The 26347-nt window shown below is 40.3% G+C and overlaps 1 protein-coding gene across 3 annotated transcripts in view; it reads left to right on the plus strand.

Moving 5' to 3' along the window:
• The first annotated feature begins 612 nt into the window (after positions 1-612).
• Positions 613-26347, plus strand: part of lrrc49 (leucine rich repeat containing 49) — a 35218-nt gene continuing 9483 nt past the window's right edge. Inside the window, exons 1-5 of one of the 3 annotated variants that reach the window (XM_028443243.1) lie at positions 719-848; positions 6550-6697; positions 12894-12977; positions 18121-18296; positions 18762-18857. In XM_028443243.1, coding sequence (XP_028299044.1) covers positions 6683-6697; positions 12894-12977; positions 18121-18296; positions 18762-18857 — 371 coding nt within the window. In that variant the 5' untranslated portion in view covers positions 719-848; positions 6550-6682. Of the gene's footprint in view, positions 849-6549; positions 6698-12893; positions 12978-18120; positions 18297-18761; positions 18858-26347 lie in introns of all 3 variants that reach the window. The other 2 variants (XM_028443241.1, XM_028443242.1) reach the window with 2 other exon arrangements.

Genomic DNA, 26347 nt, shown 5'->3' on the forward strand with positions numbered 1-26347 from the left:
TCAAAAATATGGTGTATGGAATGAAAATCAAATTGAGTTGTAATTCACTGACTTTAGTCATATTTGCACAACAATTGTATAAGAATTCTGCTGTGGTGTTGATTTCCACAGAGATGTCAGTGAAGACTGCATTCAAACCTTATTGAGATTGGCAGCAAAGCTGAGGTGTTGCCTGCTTGGCGTTGGGTGGATGCTGATGTAGCTCATTTACACTGCTGCTGGGAGTGCTCCTTTTTCTTTTAGCATCATATAAACACTGCCCACACACCCTCTGACCAACAGGAGCCCTGTTTAGCATCACTCTCATCCCCCACCCCCTTCAACACCCCTTTAGAAATGTATGCTGATCTTTCAGCTTTCAGTGAATTCACTCTGTTGTGATGTATTGAAACACTGTAGCTATGTGCTGCGAGCTAAAAACACAAGATTCTTATTCAGTGTGTGAAGTCAGCCTCCTGTAAGCATCTCTGCATTAGCGCACTGCACTCAGTGCTCTTTCCCCTTCCTATTTCTTCCTCCTTTGTTCTTCATGCTCTCTCTGTCACACTCTCTCTTTCCTGCCCCTCCCCTTCATGTGCAGACAAGGAAGCATGCTGTAAATGTGAATGTGCATGCGCAGAGTGGATGGGGATGCTGTGTGTTAGAGCCAGGAGCTGCAAGGTGACTGGGAGAATGGAGAGGGAGCTCTGACGGCGGGGAGGATGCAGTGTCCTGTCCCTGAACACCTTCTCCTCTTCACATCCCTCCTTCTCACTGCATCCCCTCTCCCTCTTGTACTTTCAAGGCTGAGGCAGGGCTGCCTCCTTACAGCTCCTCTTCCCCAGCTGCAGCAGCATCATCATCATCAGGTAAGAGCCCATGCCTCTTAACTCTCTCCTTCCCACAGGACAGGGACGGCTGATTGTGGCCTAACGGCTCCTCATCCTTAGCAGCTCTGACAATTGGACACAACATATTTGAACACACACAGCACATGTTCACCTGCTCATAGATGCTGTAGTAAACAGTTTGTGTAACCAAGAAAACAGCAGGAATATGTTCTTTATTTCATTCAGTTAACATCAAAATGGTACAATACTGAAGGCTGTGGATTCTTAAGAAATGTTTGGTAATCTAGAAGCAGAGTGAAAAAAAAAAAGTAATAAAGGTCAACATGACAGGCTCACGCTGACTTGATGGACAGTGCAGAATGAAAGATGTTACCTTTTTCTTTTGTGTTTTCCTAACATACCACCACAACATAGTTAATAAGCTTAAAGAGTGACCTCTTCATCAAATCAGAATTATTTATCAGTGTAGTATAGAGAACCAAATGTGAAACTTCATTAGCCTCCTTAACCTTGCACCATGATAGATATGACCTGACTTTTTATGCCAGCCCTGCTGGTGTGGTGCCTGTGTGATTCAGTGTCTGATACATTGTTACTGAATGAGACAGGACAAAGTAACAGGCATGTCCCAATGTTAGACCTTCCAAAGGGTAAATTACTTTGAAGAACATTTATTTGTAGATTTTTCTTCTTTAGTGTACATTATCACATTTTCTATAGCATTTTGCATACGTATGAAGTAACCCCAATTTATTTAAAATAAATAAATAAATAAATAAAATCAATGCATACCTTTGATAGAGTGTAGGACCATCCTTCTTCTGCCTTCTTGAACTGTCTCTTGAGGGACTTTAGTTCGTCCCTGACATACTGGATTTTCTTTGTTCTGTGGTTTGGAGCGTAGGGTGACATGTGGTCTTGGTGTCCTTTTCCAACGAATCACTCAGCTGCAATGGTAACTATGATGTTGAGCATAGTAAGTAAGTAAGTAATTTTATTTATTTTATTTCTATAGTGCTTTTCACAGATAAAATCACAAAGTGCTGTACAGGCAAAAATGAAAGTAAAACAATAGCAGCAACATCACAAAAGGATAATAAAACACAAGATAATTTAAAACAACAGTAGGAACATCATAAAAGGTTAATAAAAATGAAAAGCAATTCAATCAAAAGCCTTTCTGAGAAGCGCGGTCTTCAGTTGCTTTTTAAAAGAGTCCACACAGACAAGCTCACAGAGGGACTGGTGTAAGCTGTTCCAGAGTCTTGGTGCTACTGCCTGGAACGCCAGGTCACCCTGGGTTTTAAAATGCATTTTTGGGGACATGAGGAGACCCTGGCCTGATGACCGAAGGATGCGCCCTTAAGTGCCCTAAATTGCACAACAAGTCAGTAATGTATTGAGGGGCCTGACCATGCAGCGCACGGCAAGTAAGGACGAGGATTTTAAACTCACTACAAAAATTAACTGGGAGCCAATGAAGATTGGAAAGAATGGGGGTAATGTGGGCTGTTCTGGGAGCACCGGTCAAAAGTCTGGCAGCAGCATTCTGAACAGTCTGAAGTCTCTTTAGAGTCGACTTGTGAAAACAGGAGAAAACCGAATTACTGTAATCAACGTGTGACGAGATTAATGCGTGTATGATTATTTCGAGATCTGGTTTGGACAGCAGATTCCTCACTTTGGAGATATTTCTCAGATGATAAAAACAGTTTTTAGTCAGTTGATGACAGTGACCCTCCAAAGACATTGATTTATCAAAAACAACCCCAAGATTTCTGAGACTGTTTTTCACAGTTGTGCCCAAATCACCAAGGGAGTTCTTGATCAAAGGGATCTTTTTATCTGGAGTGATGATCAGAGTTTCTGTTGTGCCAGACTTAATCTGCAGATAATTCAAAGTCAACCAGTTTTTGATAGCAGATACACATTCCAGGAATTTAGTTAAGAAGTGAAACTCAGAATCATTGAAAGAGCAATACAGCTGAATATCATTTGCATAGAAATGATAGGACATATTTTTAAAACCACGGATCAAGCAACCAAGAGGCATCAGGTACAATAAAAACAAAACAGGCCATAGAACAGAGCCCTGGGCTACTCCACATGACAGGTCAGACACATTAGACATTACATCATTAAAAGCTCTTCCATTTATATAAGAAGTAAACCACTGTAGAACAGCTCCAGGAAACCCCATCTCAGATTTAGGTCGATCAACCTGTATACTGTGATCTACAGTGTCAAAGGCAGCTGTCAGATCAAGTAAAACTTAAACTGTGTAACGACCAGAGTCAGCGGCCATCATCACGTCACTAGAAACTTTCAGAAGAGCAGTTTCAGTGGAGTGAATTGACCTATAGCCAGATTGATATTTATCATAAAAATCATGTTGTACCATGAATGAGGTTAGCTGCTTAGCCACCACTTTCTCCATGATTTTTTAAATGAACTGAAGTTTAGATATGGGCCGGTAGTTTATAGGCTCCCCGGGATCCAGATTAGACTTTTTAAGAATGGGATTTATTACAGAATGTTTAAAAAATTTGGGGACTGAGCCAGATAAAAGTGAGAGATTAATCAGTTTTACCACCCAAGGGCCGACAACATCAAAAACGATTAAGAGCAGTGGAGTGGGAACAGTGTCCACTGGACTCGATGTGGGTTTCATTTTTCCCACTAAATCCTGAACATCCTGTAGGTTGACAGGAGTGAAGGAGGACCATGAGCACACAGGGGCTACTGTAGTGCACAAGCTGACCAAAGGAGGAGTGATACTGGCCCTGATGTTTTGAACTTTGTTTACAAAGAATTTCAAAAAAATTATTGCAGTCATCCTGCGTGTGCACTGACACATGGTGCATGACACAAGGTTTTCAATAGTTTCAAACAACACTTTGGGATTTTTCTTATTTCGTGAAACAAGATCTGAGAAATAGGCAGAGCGGGCGTTTTTTATTTTTTCATTAGGCTCCATTATCATGTCTTTAAGATGGAGTCTATGTACTTCGAAATTTGTGGCTTTCCACAAACGTTCCACTTTCCGGCAGCTTTTCCTGAAGTTAGAAATAGCTTCATTTATCCACGGACATGGTTTTTTTATGAGGGCCCAGAGTGCTTTCAGCTAGAGCTACTGTGTCCAAAACAGTCAAACAATGCTTATTGAAGTTTGACATAAACGAATCAACATCAACACAACTAGAAAAGGTAGTTGGATCAAACGAAGCAGAAAACCCACAGAGTGCAGCTTCATATGCGTTTCTGTTTTTTCACAGTGGTAGTAGTCCATGCCAGTGTAAACGGCAGATTGAATAAAATACAGCAGTGGTCGCTTATTTGTAAATCGTCAATACTTAGTTGGTCAATTTTTAAACCAAAAGAAAAAAACAAATCCAAAGTATGGCCTTTTGTGTCTGTTGAACCCGACACATGTTGTACAAAGTGAAAAGAATCCATAAGAGACACAAACTCGGCTGCCATAGCACAGGAAGAGTTACCAACATAGAGTTACCAATAATTAATACACTCTCCAGCTTAACAATAGATGACATGAACTCACTATATTCATCTAGCAATAAACGAGCAGGACCAGGCGGTCGGTAAACACAGTAAAAAGAGTGTTCGTTTCCAACCTTACACATCTGGAGTTCAAAGGAGGAGCACACGAGCGCCAAACCGCCACCATGACGCGTGACCCGAGGAGTCCCAAACACAAAGCAGTCCGGAGGGCACAGCTCATTCAGATGAACGAACTTGTTCTCCCGCTGCCAGGTCTCCAAGAGGCCCATCAAATCCAGCTTGCGGGACATAAAGAGGTCCTTCAGGAGATGAGCTTTGTTTGCTAGCAATCTAGCGTTCTGAAAGCACAGACGCAGAGTCACTTTGTCATTAACCTGTGGAGAGCTGCTGAGCAGCGGCCAGAGGCATCCGTGGTTCACGCCGCGGTGCCGGGAACAGCGTCTGTGCAACGGCGCTGTCAGCGGTAAATGACGCACGCCAGCATTCAGACTCACGGAAGCCACAGGTTGGATTCACCGTCGACTGCGAACTTCCTTGAGACCATGAGCAATCCCGAGATTGGACCTCCAAACCGCGTTTACCCCGTCTTTTGGCACGCTTCCTCCATGGGATAGGTGTGCGCAGCAGGTAAGCAGGAACTGAGGCCAAGTGAGGAGGAAGTCTAAATGCTTGGTCCTCAAAGTTGTGATAGAAACGTACCTTGTGTGATTGATTTAAGTCCATAAGTGCCTGACGGTCATAAAACAGCAACGCAGTGACATTCTGGTACAAAAATCCAAAGAAAACAGTAATAAGGAACTGCTCCAGCAGAGCTGAAACACACTGGCGCCATCTTGGAAGAGTAGTTTTCAGTCGAAGGTCCATGTCCCTTCCATAATGTGGTCTACGTCCTTTTCAAACTGCTGCCACTGCTGAGGATGGGGCTGTTGGATTATTGGTTGGAAGAGTCCATAGATAGCTGATGCTGATGCTTTTTGGGGGTTTCGCATGTTTGAGTCATCTGATTGTGTCTGTAGATTCTGTGCATCATTGAGCATAGAAGCAGCCAGTAGAGTGCTGGCAGTGGTTGTGTATGTCACTCGGAGGCTCTGGGGGCTGTGGGTTGCCTCCGGGCCTGGCTCCTCCTGTGTCTCACCAAAAGTTGCTGCTTCTGTGCACTGTGCCGCCACCTCAGCTGTCAAGCATTTTTTCTTGGCCAGGTGGATTTTTAAACCCCTTATCTGCTGAGTACCACAGTGCTTAATAACTGTAGACCCAATGCCCTGACCTCTGTGGTGATGAAGTCATTTGAGCACCTCATGATCTCACACATCAAAGACATTACTGACCCCCACCCGGACCCCTGCAGTTTGCCTACAGATCCAACAGGTCAGTAGATGATGCTGTAAACTTTGCCCCCCAGGACCTAAGGCGGGCAGGTAAGATTGCGGACGACCCCTCCCACCTTGGATACGTACTTTTTCAATCAGTTTGGACACAAAAATGCTTTATTCCCGTCTGCCACCGGCCTCATTAACATGGGCCAGGACCCGCATTGACCCTCACATCTCCCTTTCTACCTTGCACATCCATGTATATACTGTATGTACATTACCTTCCCTCCGAAAATGTCATTGTTGTTTTGCTCATGTTTTTCTTAACACTTTTTACATTTTATTATCATTATTTCATTTCCTTGCTCTTGTCTTTTTCCCTTTATTAATTATTGCACAATTCCATCAAAACAAATTTCTCATGTTGTGTAAAAACTACTGGCAATAAGACTGAATCTGATTCTAATATTCAACGAATACTATTTGTGAGCATCATGCTCATTGTAGTTCATGTGTAGTTTCATTGTTTAATCTGAGACAAATTATCCTTCAAGGGATAAACTTGAAATGATATGAGATAGAGTCACTGCCTTTCATAACATGACTCAAGTCTGCCTTTGCCATGAGGCATTTTAAACAGCGTATCAGATATTCCTTTCTTCATTGCCCTCTGAGTAAAGTCGGGCAGCCAACGTCCTTGCTAAATTACCAGTTTATCATTTCTAGTTTTTTTTCTTTAAACAAGGTTGGAAGTGGCTGATAAAAGCTTCCACTGATGACAACATCTTGTCTCTTGATGAGATTTGCCTGTTTTTGTGATAAAAAGATCTCCATAGAATAATCTAAGGACTTGATACAAGATATTGTTTTTCTTCCTTTGGTTCTAGTTTGGATTTGCTAGCCTGCCTTGGTGATTCACGACTCCATTCTAAACTCAAGCTGGATGGGAATCCTGTAGCCCTGGAGACATGGTACAAGCAGGCCATCCTGTGCTGTGTGCTTCATCTGAGACAGCTGGATATGAAGCGCATCGCAGTAAGCTTGACCAGTGAAAAATATAAACAGGCCACTTTCCAATTGTTGCTAAACGTATTTTTGCATGTGCTCCTTTTTTGGAAACATTCAAAACTTTTGCTTCATCTTCACACTGGCTCACACAACATCTGTGAATTAAATGTGAGACTGTTGTAATCTATATTTTCCAAATTAAAATGTTTCGAAATTACACTAATTGGTGCTAAAAGATGAAATCAAATGTTTTGTTTTTTATTGTCTCTACTGTGCATCCCTTTTTAAAATACACAGCCTGACAAAAAAGGTCACACAATGATATTTTCTTGGACTAAATTTAGTTCTATTACAGCATGCATTCGCTGTCGTCATTTCCACAATCTGCAATGTTACGACATTGATTTATGTGCATGAAACTTGACGTGTGCCATCTTTTTAATAGGGTTCAGGTCTGGAATCTATGGTGTTCATCCATGTCTCATGCTCCCTGAACTACTCTTTCACCATTTAAGCCCAGTTGTTTTTTGTTTATTAAAATAGGATCCCAGTAATTCTTCACCACGGTGAAGACTTTTCTTCCTGGGGTCCCCACAAAAGTTACGCGCAATGTGAAACAGTATTATTTACAAGATTAAAATCAAAATGGTGAGAGCATGTTGTACCAACAAAGAACCAGGTTTACCTGAAACAAAATTAGACGACATGCCAGTATTTCCTTTACCATCATCTATGTCCCTTTCATGCATGATCTCAACACTGCTTTGGATAGAAGGGAGTTAGGGATACCGCTCTGCCCTGACTGAGTTGAAGTTTTACAAGTTATTGTTTTGAGCGACAGGACTAATCTGTTGGGCAGTAGTCAAGATGAGACAAGACTAAGAATTTAATTGATTATTTGATAGTTGTTTCATTTAGCAAATAGGTACTTGTTCTAATATTGGAGATGCTACTACCCGTTTTAGACACAATAATTATAATATGAGAAGACCAAGATAATGTTTCATCTATAGTCACTCCCCACAGTTTGGATTTTCTGACCTGTTCTATGGCAACACCGTGCACAGAAAGACATTACATAGGATCAGACCTCAGGGCATGTTTAGAACTAAAAACAAGACACTTCATCTTCAAAACATTAAGCATATTCTCTACGACCCAGTTAGAAAGCAACATTAACTCTTCTTGAAGTAACCTAATAACAGACTCAATACTTTCCACATAGACATGCATTGTGGTATCATCCATGTAGATTGTCATATTTGCATTTTTTAGCACATATGGCATATTATTAACAAAGAGAGGTCCAAGGCAATTTCCTTGTAAAATACCACTTTCAAGCATCACAGTGTTGGAAAGTGTGCCACTTTGTTTTCTTTTTGACAGGTAACTTATCATGTGATCTACAGTTTTTAAACCTGTAAGCCAACAGCTTCCTAAGTAACAAATCATGATCATTGATATCAAAAGCTACACTGAAATCTAACAGTACAACTAATTTTCTGTCAATTTGTTTTGACCAGTCATCAGTGAGATATGTTAATGAGAGTTAATGCTGGTAAAATACTAATTAGTCTACTGTTTGGTCCTGAAAACAATTTTCTTCTGTGTTTAGGTAATGGAGTTATCCTTAATATCTTACATGTCTGACGAAAAACACACTCATATAAACACAGAAACATGAATACATAGAACATTGGATTCACCACAATTGTAGCTGCAACAATCTATTGTCTCTACCACAGGGTTTGTCACATTTAATTGTTAGAATCAAATGTTCAAGCTCACACTACGGATCATTTTGAAATGAAAGCTATATTTCTTGTCTAACATAACATCATTTTCAATGATGGAATCAGAAAGTTTGCTGTACCCAGGCAGCATACGATTTCATATACTATTAACTGTATTAATCATTAAAATAATTTACTATATCGAATTGTTTGGTTATATATGCACAGTCTAGTTCAGTGAATCCAGATCTTTTGTTTGCTTTATTTTTCCCGATAACTTCCTAATGTTCTCCATATTTTTTTTAACAATCATTATTAATTTTTTTTAATTTGTATTGATGATATTGTTTTATCTGTTCATTTTGGTGGTTTTGTTTTCTCAGTGATCAATAAGTTTTCCAATTCTCTACATTACTTGATGCAATAACTAACTTTTTCAACAAATCACTCTGCTTCATTCAGCATCTCAGTTCATTATCTATCAGGGAGCTTTAACTGATTTAACTGACTGCTTTTTAGTAAAAAAATATTTCTATAAAAGTAAATAATGCACCCTCAGCTTGTGAGCAATTCAGAACATTTTGCCAGTTTTAATTTGATTAAGTGATCTACAAATCCCTTCCAGAAAATGTATATTAATTATTTTAAATATAATCCTATAGCCAGATTTGGCAAGTATTGCATTTATTGCTAATGATATAATGTTGTGGTCACTAAATTCAACAGGCATAGATATTGCTTTTAAGGATTTAATCCTGCCATTGTCATCCAATGTGCCTTCCATTATGTGAAAAAAATAAAACCTGGTCCTTAGTAAAGTGATTTGGTCAGTTTTCCTCATTCTGTGGACAGATAACGATGCTGGACCAAAATCTAACCACCTGCAGCAACAGGCTTTTACAGTAGGCACTAATATGCATCACTTTAGCCTCACTTCTTACTCTGTTGGGACCTTCACTTAGAACAGGGTCAATCTGGACTCATCAGACCACATTACCTTCTTCCATTGCTCCAAAGTCAAATCTTTATGCAACTTAACATATTGATGCCACTTTTTCAGAACAGCCACACTGGTAAATGGTTTTCTTAAGGCTACGCAGCTGATTAAAGTCTCAAGCCTTTAGTTTCCTTCACGTTGTGCAAAGATTTATAGCCCTAAGTTCTATTGCTGTTTTTCATGATTTGATTTCGCCAAAAGTTTAAGTGATCATCAATTATGATCATTATTGGAGATTTAGGGTTCAACTGGCGCCACTCAGACCACACAGGAAAAAGGGTTTGCACTCAGTTCTGGTATTTATTTTCTTTGACATGAGTAAGAACTGAGTGCTGATGATGAATGCCGATGATTCTAAAAGATACTGTATAAACAAATTACAATTTTTTTTAAACAAAGTACAATAAAGTGTTTTAATAAAAACATAACTGTAGAGTTGCAATCAAAATGTATGTTATAAGTTAAATCTAGATAATTCAAATACTGCATCTCCCTCACCCATCCACATACCATCTTATTATAGGCCTCCAAACTTTAACAAGATTTAAGGTCTTCCGCTTTGTATGGGCTTGGTGAAATCCAGGTAGTTGACGATATCAGGATACATAATAGACGGAAGACTCTCCGGGTCGTCATTAATCCAAGAAGAAGAAGCCCTTTCTTACGGACCAAATCATTCCCTGTATGCCTTTGCATCTATAATGCATTTTGAGGAGCTTTTCTGTGGTTTATTCATTGCAAAGTTTACCTCTGTGTGCCTCCAGCATGTAGTGTTTAAGCCCACGTACCACCAACATGGCCCCGCATTCCGGGTTACTGCCCAGAACCTGATGACGGCGAAAAACCTTCTATTATCCTCACTTACTGATATATAAACTTTACTTACAATAAAGTAATTCAAAATACATATGGCACACACATCTAAGCAATTCCAGCAGCAGGTCTAGTGCTAGTCCTGCCTCTTCAGGGCTGTATTTATAATAGAATCATGATTGGCTGACCCAAGGAAGAAGGAAAAGCACTGGTTGCTCACTGCAGTCGCTCCACCGTGTGGAGCACAGGGGAAATTAAGTTTGTAGTTTTTAACAATCATTTTACATGTTTTTTTCCAACAGCATTCCTTCCTCAAAGATGATGTTTCCTAGTTGAGTTTAGTAGTTACAGCATTCTCCTTGGTATTTCCTCTGCTTGATACATGCCAATAAACTGCACCTTTTGAACCAGATTCAGGATGTGACTTTTGATATGGTTGTTTAACAAATGAGATGCTACACACTGTTAAATAACTTATTGCCAGCTGAAATACAATATTCACCCAGGTACAGTAGTAATTATGAGAGGCTCCTACATATTTGTTTAGTTAAATCCAGTTGATGACCTTTTTTTGCCAGCCATTACGTATAAGATCCTGCATATTTTTCTCTCTGAACATGTTTCTGCAGGTTATTTCTATGAATTGATGAACCCATGTAATTTGCTATTCATTTTTAAATGGGCATCTCCAGTCCAACATGCGCTGTTCCCGTTCAGTATATTTCTTTTATTTTATTTTTTTACATTTGAACTGTGAAGTATTCGTTCACACTTTATGAGGCAAAATAATTTGAGTGGCTGAATACAGTAATCAGCTATGCATTCAAGGCATTTCTTTTCTTTTTAAGTCTGACAAAATAATAATTACTTTCATGAAACATGAAGTCACTGAATAAATGTGGCGTGCCAACAATGTGCTGCAGCATAGCATCAGCATGCTTTCAGAAGCTGTCAAGCAGAGCGTATATGTGTCTGAGCTTGCACTTTGAAAGAATCTGTAACTATAGCACACCTTGCACTCAAAACTTTATGCTGATACAGTTAAAACTGGCAGCTCTGATTTCATGCTTTTATATGAATGTTTCAGAGGATGTGGTCCTGTTACACGTGTCACTTTGGTAATGTACTGTATAATAAGTCTTGCACAAACTACTGCCTGTAGCTGTTTGTCATAATACTGATGCAGTTTAAAAACATTATACAAATTCACAATTGAGAAACAAAAAGTGTTGACCTGTCAAAAGATGTGTCAGTGTGACCTTCTTTTCAAACTGTTCAAAAACTAAACAACATGCCCCCAATGCTAGGTGTAGTCCAAGTTTACACTTAACTACTGGTACATTGTAAACAACTTGCTTTAGGAGAGAGGGGAGTCAGCTCTTAATAAATGTTTGTCATTTGGTTTTGATAATAACATTATCTTGGTAAACTGTGTTAAGCTATCAGTGTTTGAATTACATCAGATTTTTCAATATGCTTTAGGACAAAACACAATTATTAAAAGTATTGGTAAAGTAAAGTAGATGTCTGAATATTAAAGGTATAAGCAGTATGTATTAGTTTAATAAGGCATTAAATACAAATGAGTCAATTTTCTTTAGTGTCCTTGGTTGACGTTAGCTAAACTAGCTTCATTTAGTGCTGTATCGTTGCAGAAAAAAAAAAAATTTCCTGAAATTCTTATTTTCCAAAAAAACTGCCATTAGTTAATTGTTCATTGCTACCTATGTTATTTCATTGTTAATTATGAACAGGTTGAGTCCACAGTGATTTCCAACTGGAGGTGCATCCACCCTCAGGGTTTAGCAAATGCACAGCTAGAATTTAGCGCATAGAAACATTATATAGAATAGAATATTTTTTTTTTTATTTTTCATTCATAAGCTACATTTTGAATTTGCGTTATGCCAGATCTCCTATAGTTACTCTGTAACCTATATTCACAATGTGTGTACACTGCCTTAGGTCTGACTTGGGCAACAATATGCTGTGGCACTCTGTGATGTCACATAAAGATAAAAAGGGCTGAAATATCAGAGAATCGTGGATAAATGTCTCAGACACATAAAATGGTCAAGAAAACCAACAAACAAAAAACTAATCTCAGAGCAAAAAGAAGGGAAACATCACAGGATCGGGAGGAAAAAACATTGGCAACCACTGATCTACAGGAACAGCTTGTGAAATATAGTCAGGCCAATGATGAAGTGCATGTGTTAACACTCTAGATCTAAACAGTAGCTTTCCACATGGTCTCATTAAGGTTTAAGCTATTTCTTCTTGCTGACATTACTGCTTTAACTGCACTGAGGCTAGCAGTTTAACCGGATCGATAAGACAAGCTGTATCTGTGCTACTTTTGCCACACACGGCTTCATATCCCTGCTTGTTTATTATTTTTTTGTTTTTGTTGGTACACTTTGATTGTGTCAGCTGCAATGCATTCTGGGAGTTCTGGCTTCCCCCAACAGCTGGCTTCAGTTTATCTGAGGGTTAAAAATCAGACAGATAATCCTTGTGATGCAACAGAGAGAGTTTCCCTTAGCCTCATGTACGGCACCGGCCCATGCTGCTCTGACCATTCACATCAAAGTGTCCTTTGTGGTTGTTTCAGCTCTGTTTAATAATTCACCAGCCATGAATGGAGCGGCGCTCTGATTGCACTGGCTATCTTTTTCAGGACGAGGATCGGCGCATGGCAGGTGTACAGACTCGAAAAGAGGAGGAGAAGAAGAAGGAGAGTCACAGACAGACCATTCATAAGGTACTTGTTACTCATGTTGCCTTCAAATGTTTGAATTTATTGTTTGATTATGTAGTAGATTCACAGGATAGCCTAGTGAATGTTTCATAAAGAGCTTATTATAGAGGTGGAGAGGTTTGCAATGAAGACTAAAACTAGTTATAAGGCTTGCCTCTATTACCGATGAACATTAATGGCTTGTGATAAGATTTGGTAATGCTCAAAGTTTGCATACTGTTATTTAGAAAAAAAAACATATATATATATATATATATATATAAATGTGATAATGTGTGAGTGCAGTGCTATCCACATCTGCTCTACACTACAACTCTTTACTGTGGTAAAACAAAGGTAAATGTGACCTTGAATTAGTTCTCAGACTTAAGCAATTTGCTAGGATCCAGTTGTATGTCTTTTACTAAGAGATGTGCACTCCTCACTCTAATTGTGACTCACATATACAGTAGATTAAAAAGTGGGGCATTGATCAACTGAGCTTATTAAAATAATATATTGGCCTATCTAAAAATGCCACCCAGAGCCACTTTAAACCGTTGGGTGTCTCTACAGAAAATGTATGCAACACTTAGAACATGGGTTCTAAATGCCATAAGAATGATCTATTCTTTGAATGTTTCAACTTAAATCTTTAGGTTTGTAGTAGAATTTGTAGTAGAAATTAACTTAAAAAGTAATGTGTTCAATGTAATACCAGTAAAAAATATTTATTTGAGAAATCACTTTTTTTGTACAATTTTATAGCCATTGAGACAGCCATCATATTTAAAGACACGCTGTAACTTTTGGCCACTAGGGGCGCTAGACCTGTAACTTTCACGTCAAGCGCCCCTAGTGGCCACAAGCGCCGCAGCACTGTCACAAAAATCAACAAGTCTGGCCAGCCTCCCTTGTCTTTTGATTGTGTATGCAGACAGTAGTTGACCTGTAACTTCGGGATTAGGATTGGCTCTAAGGACTGGGTCGGTCGGGGTGGGGTGCAAAACGGGGCTTGGCTGACGCCGCGGCTTGAGGAGCAATCGTCACCCTCCTCTCACCTCTGCTGGAGGCCCGGCGCTCGGCCTTCCTTGCCGTGTCGGTGGCGCTCCCCTTCCGTTTCCCTGGCCTTGCTGCCGTCGTCGGCCCCCTTTGCCGGGGTGACCCGCCATGTGTGAGGCGGTGTCCACCGCCAGGCGGGTCGGCGGAGAGGGCCGGGTCTCGACAGTGTCTTTTTAGCCTCCTCAGAAGCAGTTTTAAACTTTTTGCTTGCCTCGGCCATGACCTGGAGTCAAACAGGCGGTAAAATACAAGCAAAAGCCTTAGCCCAATGAGTATATCTGAGCCTGTGGTCATGTGACTGCCGTAAAGTGATACGTTCTCCAGGTATTCTCCAGTTCACATGACCTGGCCAAAGATGGTCCATCTCTCCAAACTTACATGGGCGATATTTCATGCGGGAAGCCCCGCTTGGAGCATTGATACTGTCAAGCGCTGTATATTAGCCTGATGAATCATTTATAATAACTCATATGGGTCAACTCTTTAGGTCAAAAAGTCAGCGATGTGCTTGTAACAGTGATACAGCAGTCAGTATCCATATAGTGTACAAATATGTTTGTTTTATTGGTGCATCGGCCCCCATATGTACACTTTTGTAATGATACAACATTAATTATATTTTTGTTTTGTTTTTAGAAACTATTCCACAGACCCCTGAGCTACTACTTACCAGTTTGAGAACCACTGATTTGGTCAATAAATACGATATAAAGGTTAATGAGCAAAGTGGCTCTGTAAGTCCGTGTACCCTTCGTTCTTTGGTTATTTTGTTTCATTAATTTAAAACCAGAAACAGGAAAACAGAAAAACCAAATACTAAAAGAACGGTGTATTTCTGATTGGTTTTAAAATCAAAATAACAATGGAATCATATTGTCTTTTTTGAAAAGTGTAGTTGATTCTATATCTAAACCGCAAAAAATCTGTGACTGCAGGTGGATACAGTTGCAAACACTGTGACTTCTCCGCAAACTTGTAATAGAGAATAAGAACGCTACATCAACTGCATAAACCTCTTTGTAGTGATTAAGGAGCCATTTACTCCCCCTAAACATGACGCACCAGTGGATGAAGTGAAGACAGACTGGAGAAGAATTACAAACGGTGGAAAATCAGGTAATTTCAGGTCAAAATAATGTGACCAGCTGATTTTCTGAGGGTGCACAGATCCAAGATGTCTAAGTGACTGAGTTTGTAAATGTGTAGACTGAAATAAAATAGAGTTCCAAATAAGTAGTTTAAAATTTGCAACCACTGTTTATTTGTTATAGCAAGGTCACAGAAAATTAATTAAATTCAAATGAACTTTGTTTATACAGGGACAATTACAACAATAGTCATCTGGCAGCACGAGATGACAGGCAAGAAACTGTGTGATCACTTGGTTTCTAGGGTTGACAGGGGCTGAATGGTAAAAAATGTTTGAAGGTGAAAAGGTCTATTATGGACAAGTGTGTGCAAATATACAAACCATTGTAATATACAATTTTGAATAGCAGACGTAATATTTACAGTAATCATTTATTGTGTAACCCTGTGCTTCCTGGAGTGCAAAGGTTACAGATGTGTTCGAATGAGTCAATATTCTTTTATAAAAATATTTTCTAATTCATATTTCATCCCAAGGTGCCTTTTTCAATGCAGGTATGGCAAACAACACTTTAGAATGCTCCCCCATGTGACCAAACTATAACACTGCATTTTCATTTTTTACTTAATGAAATGATGACATGTAGCTGATATTGTAAAGCGCTTTGAGACTACTTCAGTGTGAGGATAAAGCGTGATATAAATCAAGTCCATTTACCATTTACCATGTAGGGTTACCATACGTTTGGTTTTACCCAGACACGTCCTCTTTTCATGTGTTGTCGGGTGATATTTTACAAATTAATGAAATTGTCTGGGTTTCCCAGGGACCTTGAACACATCTCAAGGCACGCGTTAATATAAGGCAGTGGCTATTCGTATGGTTGCTGTATCAATATACCGACATTCTATCTGTATGCAGCGCCCCTATTTGGCCAGTTTAGGTCACGTGACTAAGACTAAACCTAACCCTAACCCTAAGAACTGTTGCGATATAGGTTTATAACCTAACCCTAACCCTAAACCTAAGACGCTACATACGTGTACTTCGGTAAACGTACCAATAGCACCGGGGATTGTCCATACAGCAACCGTATGAATAGACACTTTCTTAATTTAAATGACTAACTCTGCTCATATTTGCTCTATCTGAGAAACCAGTTTCCAAAAGATAAGGAATGGCTCTATAGAGCCAATATAGTGTCATTATGGTAATTTTACTCACACATGACAGAATCAATAAAGGTGCCGCTTTGTTTTGTTGAAATCGTCATACATATTTATTATTATGTATTTTGCCATTACAAAGTTGAGTGCTTTGAGTATGAAGGTGTTGGAATCAACTGCGCTTTTTTAAAAAGACAAACAAACAAAACAATATAATATGTTGCCATCGTTATTTTGATTTTAAAAATAACCAGAAATACACTGGTTTTTTAGTATTTGGTTTTCCCGTTTTCCTGTTACTGGTTTTAAAGGGCAGTATTCTGAAAAATTTGCTTTATAATGGTTTTGCTACAGTGATGTACTGTACATTCCTTTAGCCTCATTCAGAGGACCAAAGTTTCCTCTCTCCCTTGTTATTCCACATTTTGTAAAAAGTCAGCTGCAAATTGGCAAGTTTGATTTTTCTCCCAATAATTTGTCATAAGGTGGAAACTCCTCCTCCTGACAATCTTGGCTCCTCCTACCCTATGAGAATGTGAGCTACTCTCTCTCAAACTACCTCACAGGTTAAACAAACACTGCGGTTTAATATAGAATATACATTATACTTAATTGTCATATGTAAATACACAAAATGTGTTCTCTGCATTTAACCCCTCCCTGAGGAGCAGTGGGCAGCCACAGTGTAGTGCCCAGGGAGTGGTTAAGGTTATTATAAGGGACTGATCAACATCCCACAGTGATGTACCAGGGAGATTAGAACCAGTGAGCCTATGATTACAAGCATGCTCCCTTAACCACAGATAATATATTTACGTTAAATATATAGATAATCCAGTATATAAATTATCTGAAGTGCAGTGTGAGCGCTCACAATCAGTTACACTTTTAGTAGCTGTTATAGAATAGAATAGAATAGAATAGAATAGTCTTTATTGTCATTGTACTTGGTGGTACAGCGAAATTTGAGGGGTGCTCGCATAGAGCTACAGTACACCACAGAGCATAAATTAAGAGACAGGAGCAAAAACAAGGGCATTGAGTATGTACAAAGGTAATAAAAAACAACGCACAACATTTAAAAAGGTAAAAAAGGGGGTATTTTTTCTCTTAAAACAAGACATAAGACAGTTTAAGGTGCTATATTGCCTCGTATCGTCTTTGACGTGATCTGACAAAACAGTGGACTATCATCCTTAATGGACTATTCCTGTGGTTATAATAGGTTAGAATAACAAGAAAGTGACGTAGCTCCTCTGGTGAGTGAGTGAAACAGATGACAGACTCCGCTGCTGCTGTGATAAACACACCCTGAAGCAGCGTTTGTCAGACTCACAATCACAATAGCCGCCTAAATAGCCATGTGTTTTACTGTAATGTGCAGTTTTTAGGCTGAAAACAATAACAAGTGTGCGGATAGCAAAAGAAAATCGCTATGGTGATCAGCTGTGGCGTGGAGTCTGCGTCGAAAGACACGCCTACTCATGCATATGCATGAAGAACAGCCTGTTTTTAGAAGCGTCATGAAAATGACTTTTTAGAGGGCTAAAACTCCAGAAAACAGGCGAGTTTGGGAAAATAAACCTCAAATACTATGTTGTTGGGGTTCTTAAAACAAATGGAGATGGGTGAAAAATAGCATAATACTGGACCTTTAAATTAATGCAACAAAAAAAAACAATGTTTTTTCTATTTTCTTATTTGGTTTTGAACCGAAATAACTAAAAAACAAAGGCATTAGCATTTTGTCCAGTCAATGTATGAAATGTATACTTTTATTACTGTTACTGCTGTATTAAGCTCTGGCTGTGCGCTGACTTGTGAGTGTGTGCTTGTTCCTTTCATCCAGGAGAAGCGGCGACTGGCAATCCGTAATGCAGCTCAGCAGTGGGAGGGTGTCAGGACCAGCTTAGAGCTTCCATCAACCAACGGTGCAAAAGAAGAAGTGAGTCCAGAGAACAGTCCTGCTCACTGCCCTGCTCACACCAATGGCCTAGCACAGGACCCATCTCCAGATGAACCCAGGTAAAGAACACGTGGAATTCCTTACAAGTACCATTTGTTGGTGTGTCCCCAGTCTCGTGTCTGGACTTGTATTCCAGGCCAAAAGGAAATGATGGATGTGTTAGAGTATCTGTTGTGTGCTATGTGTATGTTCCTGCAGGAATATTTACCCACAAATGAGTTGAAACACATTCCCAGACAGGTAGAGAGCCATCTATTTGTTATTACTGGGCCACACATTGTTGTTTTATGAAAATCTTTAGAAATTTGATTGCCTGCCTCACGTAGGCAGGATGTGAGATCATCTTTCTACAATTTTTCTTTGAAATGTGCTTTTTTCCCCAGATTGCTGAATTGGTGTGTGTGTGTGTGTGTGTGAGTGCGCGTGCGTGCGTGTGTGTGTGTGTTTTGGAAAGACGAGGCAAAAGAGGATTTTCTGTGAGAATGTTTTGTCTCTGATCAGTGACCTTGTTTGCACTTTGTCAGGCGAGTGAGCCCTGGTTCTGAGCCAGAGCGACCGCCGGGGGTAACAGAGAGCAGGCTCAGAAACAACAGTCGACCCAACAGCCCACGAGATCCCAAGTGAGACAAAAATCTTCTTCTTTTTGCCTCAGCTGCAAAAACAGGCCAATAGCCCAAAAGGTGGCACTATAGAAATCATGGTCATTTAAAAATTCTGAACAAATCAACAATATGTGCTACAGATTAGCAACTTCCACCAAAATGTAGCCTCAATGTCAAAAAACATTTGTACATTTAAACTTATTGCAAATTATGAAGTCTATCATCACTCAAAATTGTAAAACTTATTAAACATATCGCCTCCCACAATTTTTGCTCAGTTCACACCAAACTTGCTACAGCACATCTTCAAACTGTCCTACATGAACAATCCACAAAGAATTAGAATGGATTCTGCTTTTCCCCGAGTCACTCGTCCAGTCGGCTCATTGAGCTGTGCAGCCTGTTTGCATGATAGCATCATCTGCAACTCCTGAGTGTAGCCAGGTCTCTGTTACAATGATGATGCAGCTCTTCCGCACGGTTTTCTGTGCCTCAATTGTGGCCGATAGTTCATCAAGCTTGTTATTCAGTGTCCTGACATTTGTGAGGAAGATGCTGGGTAACGCTGGTCTGTGCAGGTCCCTCCGTAGCCAGCACTGGACACAGGCTTGGCAGCCTCACTTCTTGCATCATCTTCCCCTTTGTTGGTATGGTGAACCACGGGGTGCCTGCCGGTGGGATGTTATGGTTAAAATTCCAGCTGGAGTCCAACTCACCAGAACACAATCCAGTCTGGATTAATTCTTCTCTACTGTATGTCTTAGTGCTCTTAGAAAAACATAGTCAGACAAGAAAGTAGTAGAAACATGTAAAACCACTGGGAGAGTTGTCTGACTGCTGCACTCCTGCACGCCACCATCTTATAATCATTGCTGCCAAGCCTCACGCTTTGAGTGTGACAGTCACTCAATTTGACGCATTCTCACACCACATGCCACACTTGACATTTCTCATGCTTATATTTCCCCAATTCAGTACTCTTTTTTTTTTTTTTCATGATAATGAACTTTGGTCCTCGCGGCCTGCCGTAGCTCGAGTAACTCTGAGTGACTGACCGAGATAACCAATCCCAGAACAATCCATGTCTCCTTGTGCCTAAATCTAACCGTGGCTCAGGTGGTAGTGGGTCGTCTTCTGATCGAGAGGTTGGGGGTTCGATCCCAGTACCTGACAATGTGTCGAAGTGTCCTTGGGCAAGACACTGAACCCTAAGTTGCTCCCAGTGGTCAACTAGCGCCTTGCATGGCAGTCCTGTCCCACTGGTGTGTGAATGTGAGAGTGACTGGGTGAATGAGCTGATATGTAAAGCTCTTTGAGACTGCTTCAGTGTGCTGATAAAGCGCTATATAAATCAAGTCCATTTACCATCTACCAACCACGGCAGGCATCACACAATAATAAACCAATCAGATGCAACGTAAGGCAGGTCTTGACGAGACATCACACAACAAGCACTGAGTTGTCGACATGCTTTCAGAAAATAAAGTGTTTCTAGAGGACAGACGCCGTCTGAGATGGTATGTAACTACCCAATTTTCTTCACTGTTTATATTGCTGCGTGTGTTATAGTGTTAGTTTACTCGTCTAAAAAACTAACCCTCCCTCCCCCCTAGTGCACGTACACACACAGTCAGCTGTGTTAGCGACTGACAGAGGCTCAGTGCAGATGTCTGTCTGTCTGTAAAACTATCAGTTCTGAGTGTTGAAGCACTGAGGGATGTTTGAGGAAACATTGCAGGTGTTTCTCTTCTCAGCAGAGATCTGGTGCTGTAGCTAACGGGGCTGTTTCCATTCTTAAAGAGAGAGTGTCCTGAAGGTGATTTACTTTAAAAACGACTTTCAACAACTCAGAGCTGCCCTGAAAAAAGCAACACTACATAACTTAATCACATTTCAGCCTTAATGAAGGAAAAAGTCAAAAGTGACACAAAATTTGTTATTGTGCTGCTAGTGATTAATAAAAGGGTCTTTGTGGCATTTTTCTCCACTGACATTGACCCATTATTGTTTTTCTTGTAAAACTATTGTTAAAAAAATAAATGGTTTGTATCGCCTATGGCCATTTTGAGGAAAAATATAGAGATATGAGTATTGGTCCATATCACCCAGGCCTAATGTAACCAAAGCAGTAACGTTTTATTTTATTGCCCATATCGTCCACTCCTAAGTGTGTCTGTGCTAGACATTAACTTAAATTAATTAAAACTCTTATTCAGCTACTGAATTGCACTTGTAGGTTATGTCAGCGTAAATACATAGTAAATGAAACAAATGCCTTGTCTAATCTAATGTTCATTTGAACTGTTATGATTATTTTTGTATGTAATAGTGTATTTCTATGGACCTTGAGTCTGCTGCTAAGACATTCATTCAATCAAACATCACTTGATGTTTTAATGTTTTTTACATGATTTTCTTTTTAATGACGTCCTTTCTGTTGCAGACAAGGAGAGCTGAGGTAAAGGTAGCACTGCCTTGGGCCACAGTGTTTTAAGTGGGAGCCCCCTGCCTCTGTTCAAGGCATCAAAAACTGTGACAAACACCTACAACATGAGACATGTCCCCAGCTAAATGATGGAGAGTTGGTTAAAATGAAATATTGACAAATAAATGTATTTTGTCAAAATTCTTGTTAGTTTTCATTTCTATTTTCTAGCATTAGGAGGCCACAGTGCAGGGAGTGCCGCTGGCATGGAGGTGAGGACATCAGTCTTAAAGTATAAATCAACGTTAAAACAGGCCAAAACCATGTTAAAAAAGGACACTGTTTTTTCGCCGGAACGCATCGGGTCACTAAAGTCTCACTCTTGTCATTTCTGAAACTTGGCAGCCCTGTTATAATAATAATCCTATTGGTTGCTCGGCTAATGCTAATGCTAGGCTAATAGTAATGCTATGTTAATGCTATTGCTATGTTAATGCTAATGTTAATGCTAGGCTTATGCTAAAGCTAGCTAATGCTAGTTCATCCTAATGCTGTTGCTAGCTAATGGTAATGCTAGTTAATGCTAACTCATATTAATGCTAACTCATGCTGATGTTAATGCTAGATAATGCTAAATTATGTTAATGCTAATGTTAGTTAATGCTAACTTATGCTAATGCTAATGCTGTTTGACACCTGTGTACCAAACCACTGGCTATTAAAGAAACTCTATTATCTTAACACCGAACTGCAATGGTTGCTTCAGTCACCCGTGATGAGTCGCTTGAACATTGTTGCACTTTTTGGTTGCTCCATCGCTCCAGTTACTTGAAGACTGGGGAATAGTATGTGAGGGCTGCTGCACTGAGAGGGCTGATCACTTTAATAGACAGCACCGCTTTGTACTTACAGTTTAAATGCTCAACTTACGGAGTTACTAATGGATGAGTTCACTGAAAATATACTTAGAATTGAAAAGACTAATTTAAGGAGTATTCCACTTTCATTTGGCCCCAGTAAGTTGAGGAAGTGCACAGCCCTCTCGCGGCAGCCTTCTCGCTGTAGCAGGAGGGAATGGAGTTGTCGCTTGAAAAGTTAAAATTTTTCAACTTTGAGCGACGAGTCGCTGGAATCAAAAATCGCTTGAAGGGAGGTTGCGTGACCGCGCATCATTTACATTGATTTTGAATGTAATCTAGTCGCCAGAGTCGCCAGTCGCATTAAGTGTGAACGCACCCTTTAAACCGTGTCTACTTTTGGTTTCTGGTTTCTGACAGACCTCACCGTGTGACACCCCCAACCCTTGCATGTTTATTATTGATTATGTCATTAATTGAGTGCTCTATTTATTTAGTCAATGTGTTTTCCCTACATTTACCAAACATTTTGCTTAGTTGTATGAGCAACCCTTTAAATAAATCATCTTACACTATCTCAGAGTCGGCTCCAGGCAGCATTAACTGGGGTGGCATTAAGAAAACTGCGGGGGGCACAAAAACACTCCTTTCCGAGTAGCATCTAACGCCCCCCCCGGAAAAAAAAAAAAAACGGGTTGGTTTAAAAACCAAACAAGCAGCGTTTTTCTGTTTTAAAATTAAATCTGGTTCTGTTTGTGTGATATTTGGATATTTAAGCGAAACTAGGACGACAGCTTGATGTTTTAATCTCACCACACAGAGATGACCCACAGACAAATTTTTACTCTGCTGCATTTGATAAAAAATTATCTTGTATCATGTTGTCCATCTCACACTGATGGCAGAGGTGTAATTTGTGTCGGTGACGTTTCGATAAAGAGTTATTGATGCTGGAAGTCTAAATCTGTGAATATCTGCCAACTTTACAGAACAGTGTTATGGTCCAAATAGTATCCAGATAAACTGGTGACTTTTGCTCCCGGTCTAGACATAAAAAGAAGCACCGCATGAGATACATTAATGGTGAATTGAAACGTTATTAATACATAAATCAAAACCAAATAATGGATGTTACGTAAAACATGCACATATGTGGTGTAATAAATTGGTTTAATAAATCTACTGGTGCGCCTCATTTCTTATGATCAACTTCTGTGTGTGTTGACGGCTGTTGTTAGCGGTATTTATAACTATTTCTGTTTTGGTTTTAAATCAGAAAAACAAAACAACCACACTGTTTATTTGTTATTTTGATTTGGTTTTAAAACAAAATAACCAAAGAATGTAGGGTAAACGGATTCCTAATGCTAAATAAACACAGCCACAAAAACAAAGTTAGCTCGCTAACATACCTTAGGAAGTGGTCGCTACAGCATCAACAGACTCTGCTCCTCCTGACCACAGACGTAGGTTTAAAATCCACTTTTTACGGCTTTGTTCTGTGAGCTTTTTACATTTCTCACCCTTGTGAATGACAATCTTCGGTACTCTATAAAATCTCTTTTCCTTTTCTCGGTTAGAACGACTGGAGCAGCCGTAAACTACACAAAATATGTGCATTTTGATGATTTCAGACGTCAGATTCTCAAGCTTCCTGCTCTCCATCTGGATTTAGCGCTCTAGCTTTGTTGCGATGCAGCAATTTGAGTGACTTCACGTGAATCAACAGAGCAGGCCATGGACATTACAACAGCTCTAGGGTACGTTCAATAGCACAAACGTGAAACAATTACACAACATATATTATATCTATGGTGCATATCGTCCGCTGTCAGTGAATAGACACAGTCAGTTGCTATAGCCAATCAGATATCTTTGATTAATAAAAAGCTCCCTTGTAGTGGCCGGGAAAATTGTGTGTGTGTGTGTGTGGGGGGGGGGGGGGGGGGGGGTGGGGGGGGGGACAGTAGGTCAGCCGGGGGGGCACTGCCTGCGAATGCCCCCCCATGATGCCGACACTGCACTATCTACACATTGTATATCCTCACATGACTCTGAATCATCAAAACAAAATCCTGAAAAATCTTATTCTTGCTTGGACAACTTAAACTATTTATTGAAATTTGATTGCTACAACAAAATATCAATACAAATGCTTCTGAAGGTTTTTTTTGCACGTCATGATTAATTGGCAATGAAGAAACCAATTGTCTTTGTGTAAAAAGCCAAAACATGTCTTCAAGTGTGAGATGAATGTTGCTGCCAGTTTAACAGTGATTGTATCAACCTGTCTGCAGAATTTACGAGACAATTGTTTCACTGCAGCTACTTAAATATGTTGCTGTACTGTGCTCCCAGTGATGTTTTAACCTGGTGCACAATATCAACCAAACAATAAGGAACAACTTGTACAACCCAGTCCAGAATAGCAGTAGTATTAAATCAAAAACAGTTCATAGTTAAAAATAATAATAATATATATTATTGATCACATCACAGTGAAATTATTTCCTCTGCATTTCACCTATTTGTAACAGCACACAACATTGCGGGCGCTCTGGTAAGCAATTTTGGGTGGAGGAGGGAGAGAGGCCTGCTGGATTCCCAGGGAGACGGCCAGGGCAAGACCGCCACGTCCGCTGGTGCAGAGTAGGGTTTCTGTTTCACGCTGCCTGCCGGCGCATCCCTTAAGAGCGCGCCCGTGGCGAGTCTGCCGTGGCCCTCAAAGTCGGCCACTTAGCTAGACTGGGAAGGCTGGCTGCCCGAGGGGATCGGAGCGGCCCCGAAGTGGTATCGGTATCGGCACAACCTTAATTAGTATTGATCTTCAACTTCAACTCGATTAGTGTGATGATAAGGAGAAGCAATTGGAACTGTTCCCGATTCATTATTGTTGTATTTTGACTTCAAACATATACTGTTAGCTCACTAGCCTCTTTGGGAATATTTTCCAGTGCTGTCAGACACCTGCAAAAACTGTAAATACATACAAAAAATTATTTTTTTGAATTATTTTTAACAGATTTAGTAAGATTTGGATTTTTACCCATTAGGCTTCGAAAGAGTTGCATACACCTTGTTTTTGTCTGTCAGAGGTATTTCAAAAGGATAGGATTGTTGACTTGGAGCCTCGGGGTGGGTGGTTGCAGTGGTGGCAGGGTGCGCTGGACCCTCGGTGCGGGGCGGGGGGGGGCTTCTGAACATCGGGCCATGGATGACTACATCAGCTCTTTTCTCAAGGCTGGCATCATCACCTGCCGGAGCAGGCTTCTTCTTTGTTGGAAAGAAGGATGGTTCACTGCATCCCTGCATTTATTTAATGACATCACCATAAAGAGCAGTTATTCAAATTCAATCTTTGATCAGTTACAGGGGGCCCTGATCTTCAGAACGCCTACGATCTGGTAGAGATCCGGGAGGGGGATGAATGGAAGACCGGTTTCAACACACCCACCGGTCACTATGAATATCTGGTAATGCCCTTCGGCCTCACTAACACTCCTGCGGTATTCCAGGCACTCACCACCAAGGCCCTGCGGGTTATGCTTAATCAGTTCATCTTTCTTTATCTTGATGATGTCTAGATTTTCTCTCCGGACTTGGAGACTTATCGCTCGCGTGAGACAGGTCCTTGTGAAGGCAGAGAGGTGTGTTTTTCATGCCACTACTACGTCTTTCCTGGGGCTTATCAATTTAACCAGGAGTAACCAAGATGGATCCTGCACTCCCAAGGTTAGTGCAGTCCAGAATGGGGTCAGATCTGCCACAAGCAAGTTTACAAACTTCTACTGCAGATTAATCCGGAATTACAGTTTTGGCCTCCCCTCTGCACGTACTAACCTCTTCCCTGGTCAATATCCATGGACCCCGGAAACTGAGACCTTCTTTGAGAAATTGAAGATGGCATTCACAACAGCAACCGTCCGAAGTGACAGCTCATTGTGGAGGTGGATGCTTTGGACATTGGTGTCAGGGCTGTTATCTCAGTGTTTGCTTAAGGATAAACTAGGTTTACCCATGCGCCTTCGAGTCTTGGAAGCTCTCTCCGGCAGAGAGGAACTACGACTTAGGAAACAAGGAGCTGTGAAGGTAGCCTCAGAGGAGTGGTGTCACTGGCTGGAGGTTGCTCAACATATGTTCTTTGTGAACTTGGAATATATCAGGATAGCTAAGAGGTTCAGCTCCCGTCTAGCCAGGTGGCCACTTTCCTTTTTTCGCTTCAATTT

Source organism: Gouania willdenowi, chromosome 3 (assembly GCF_900634775.1).
Source record: "Gouania willdenowi chromosome 3, fGouWil2.1, whole genome shotgun sequence".
NCBI classification, from domain to species: domain Eukaryota; kingdom Metazoa; phylum Chordata; class Actinopteri; order Blenniiformes; family Gobiesocidae; genus Gouania; species Gouania willdenowi.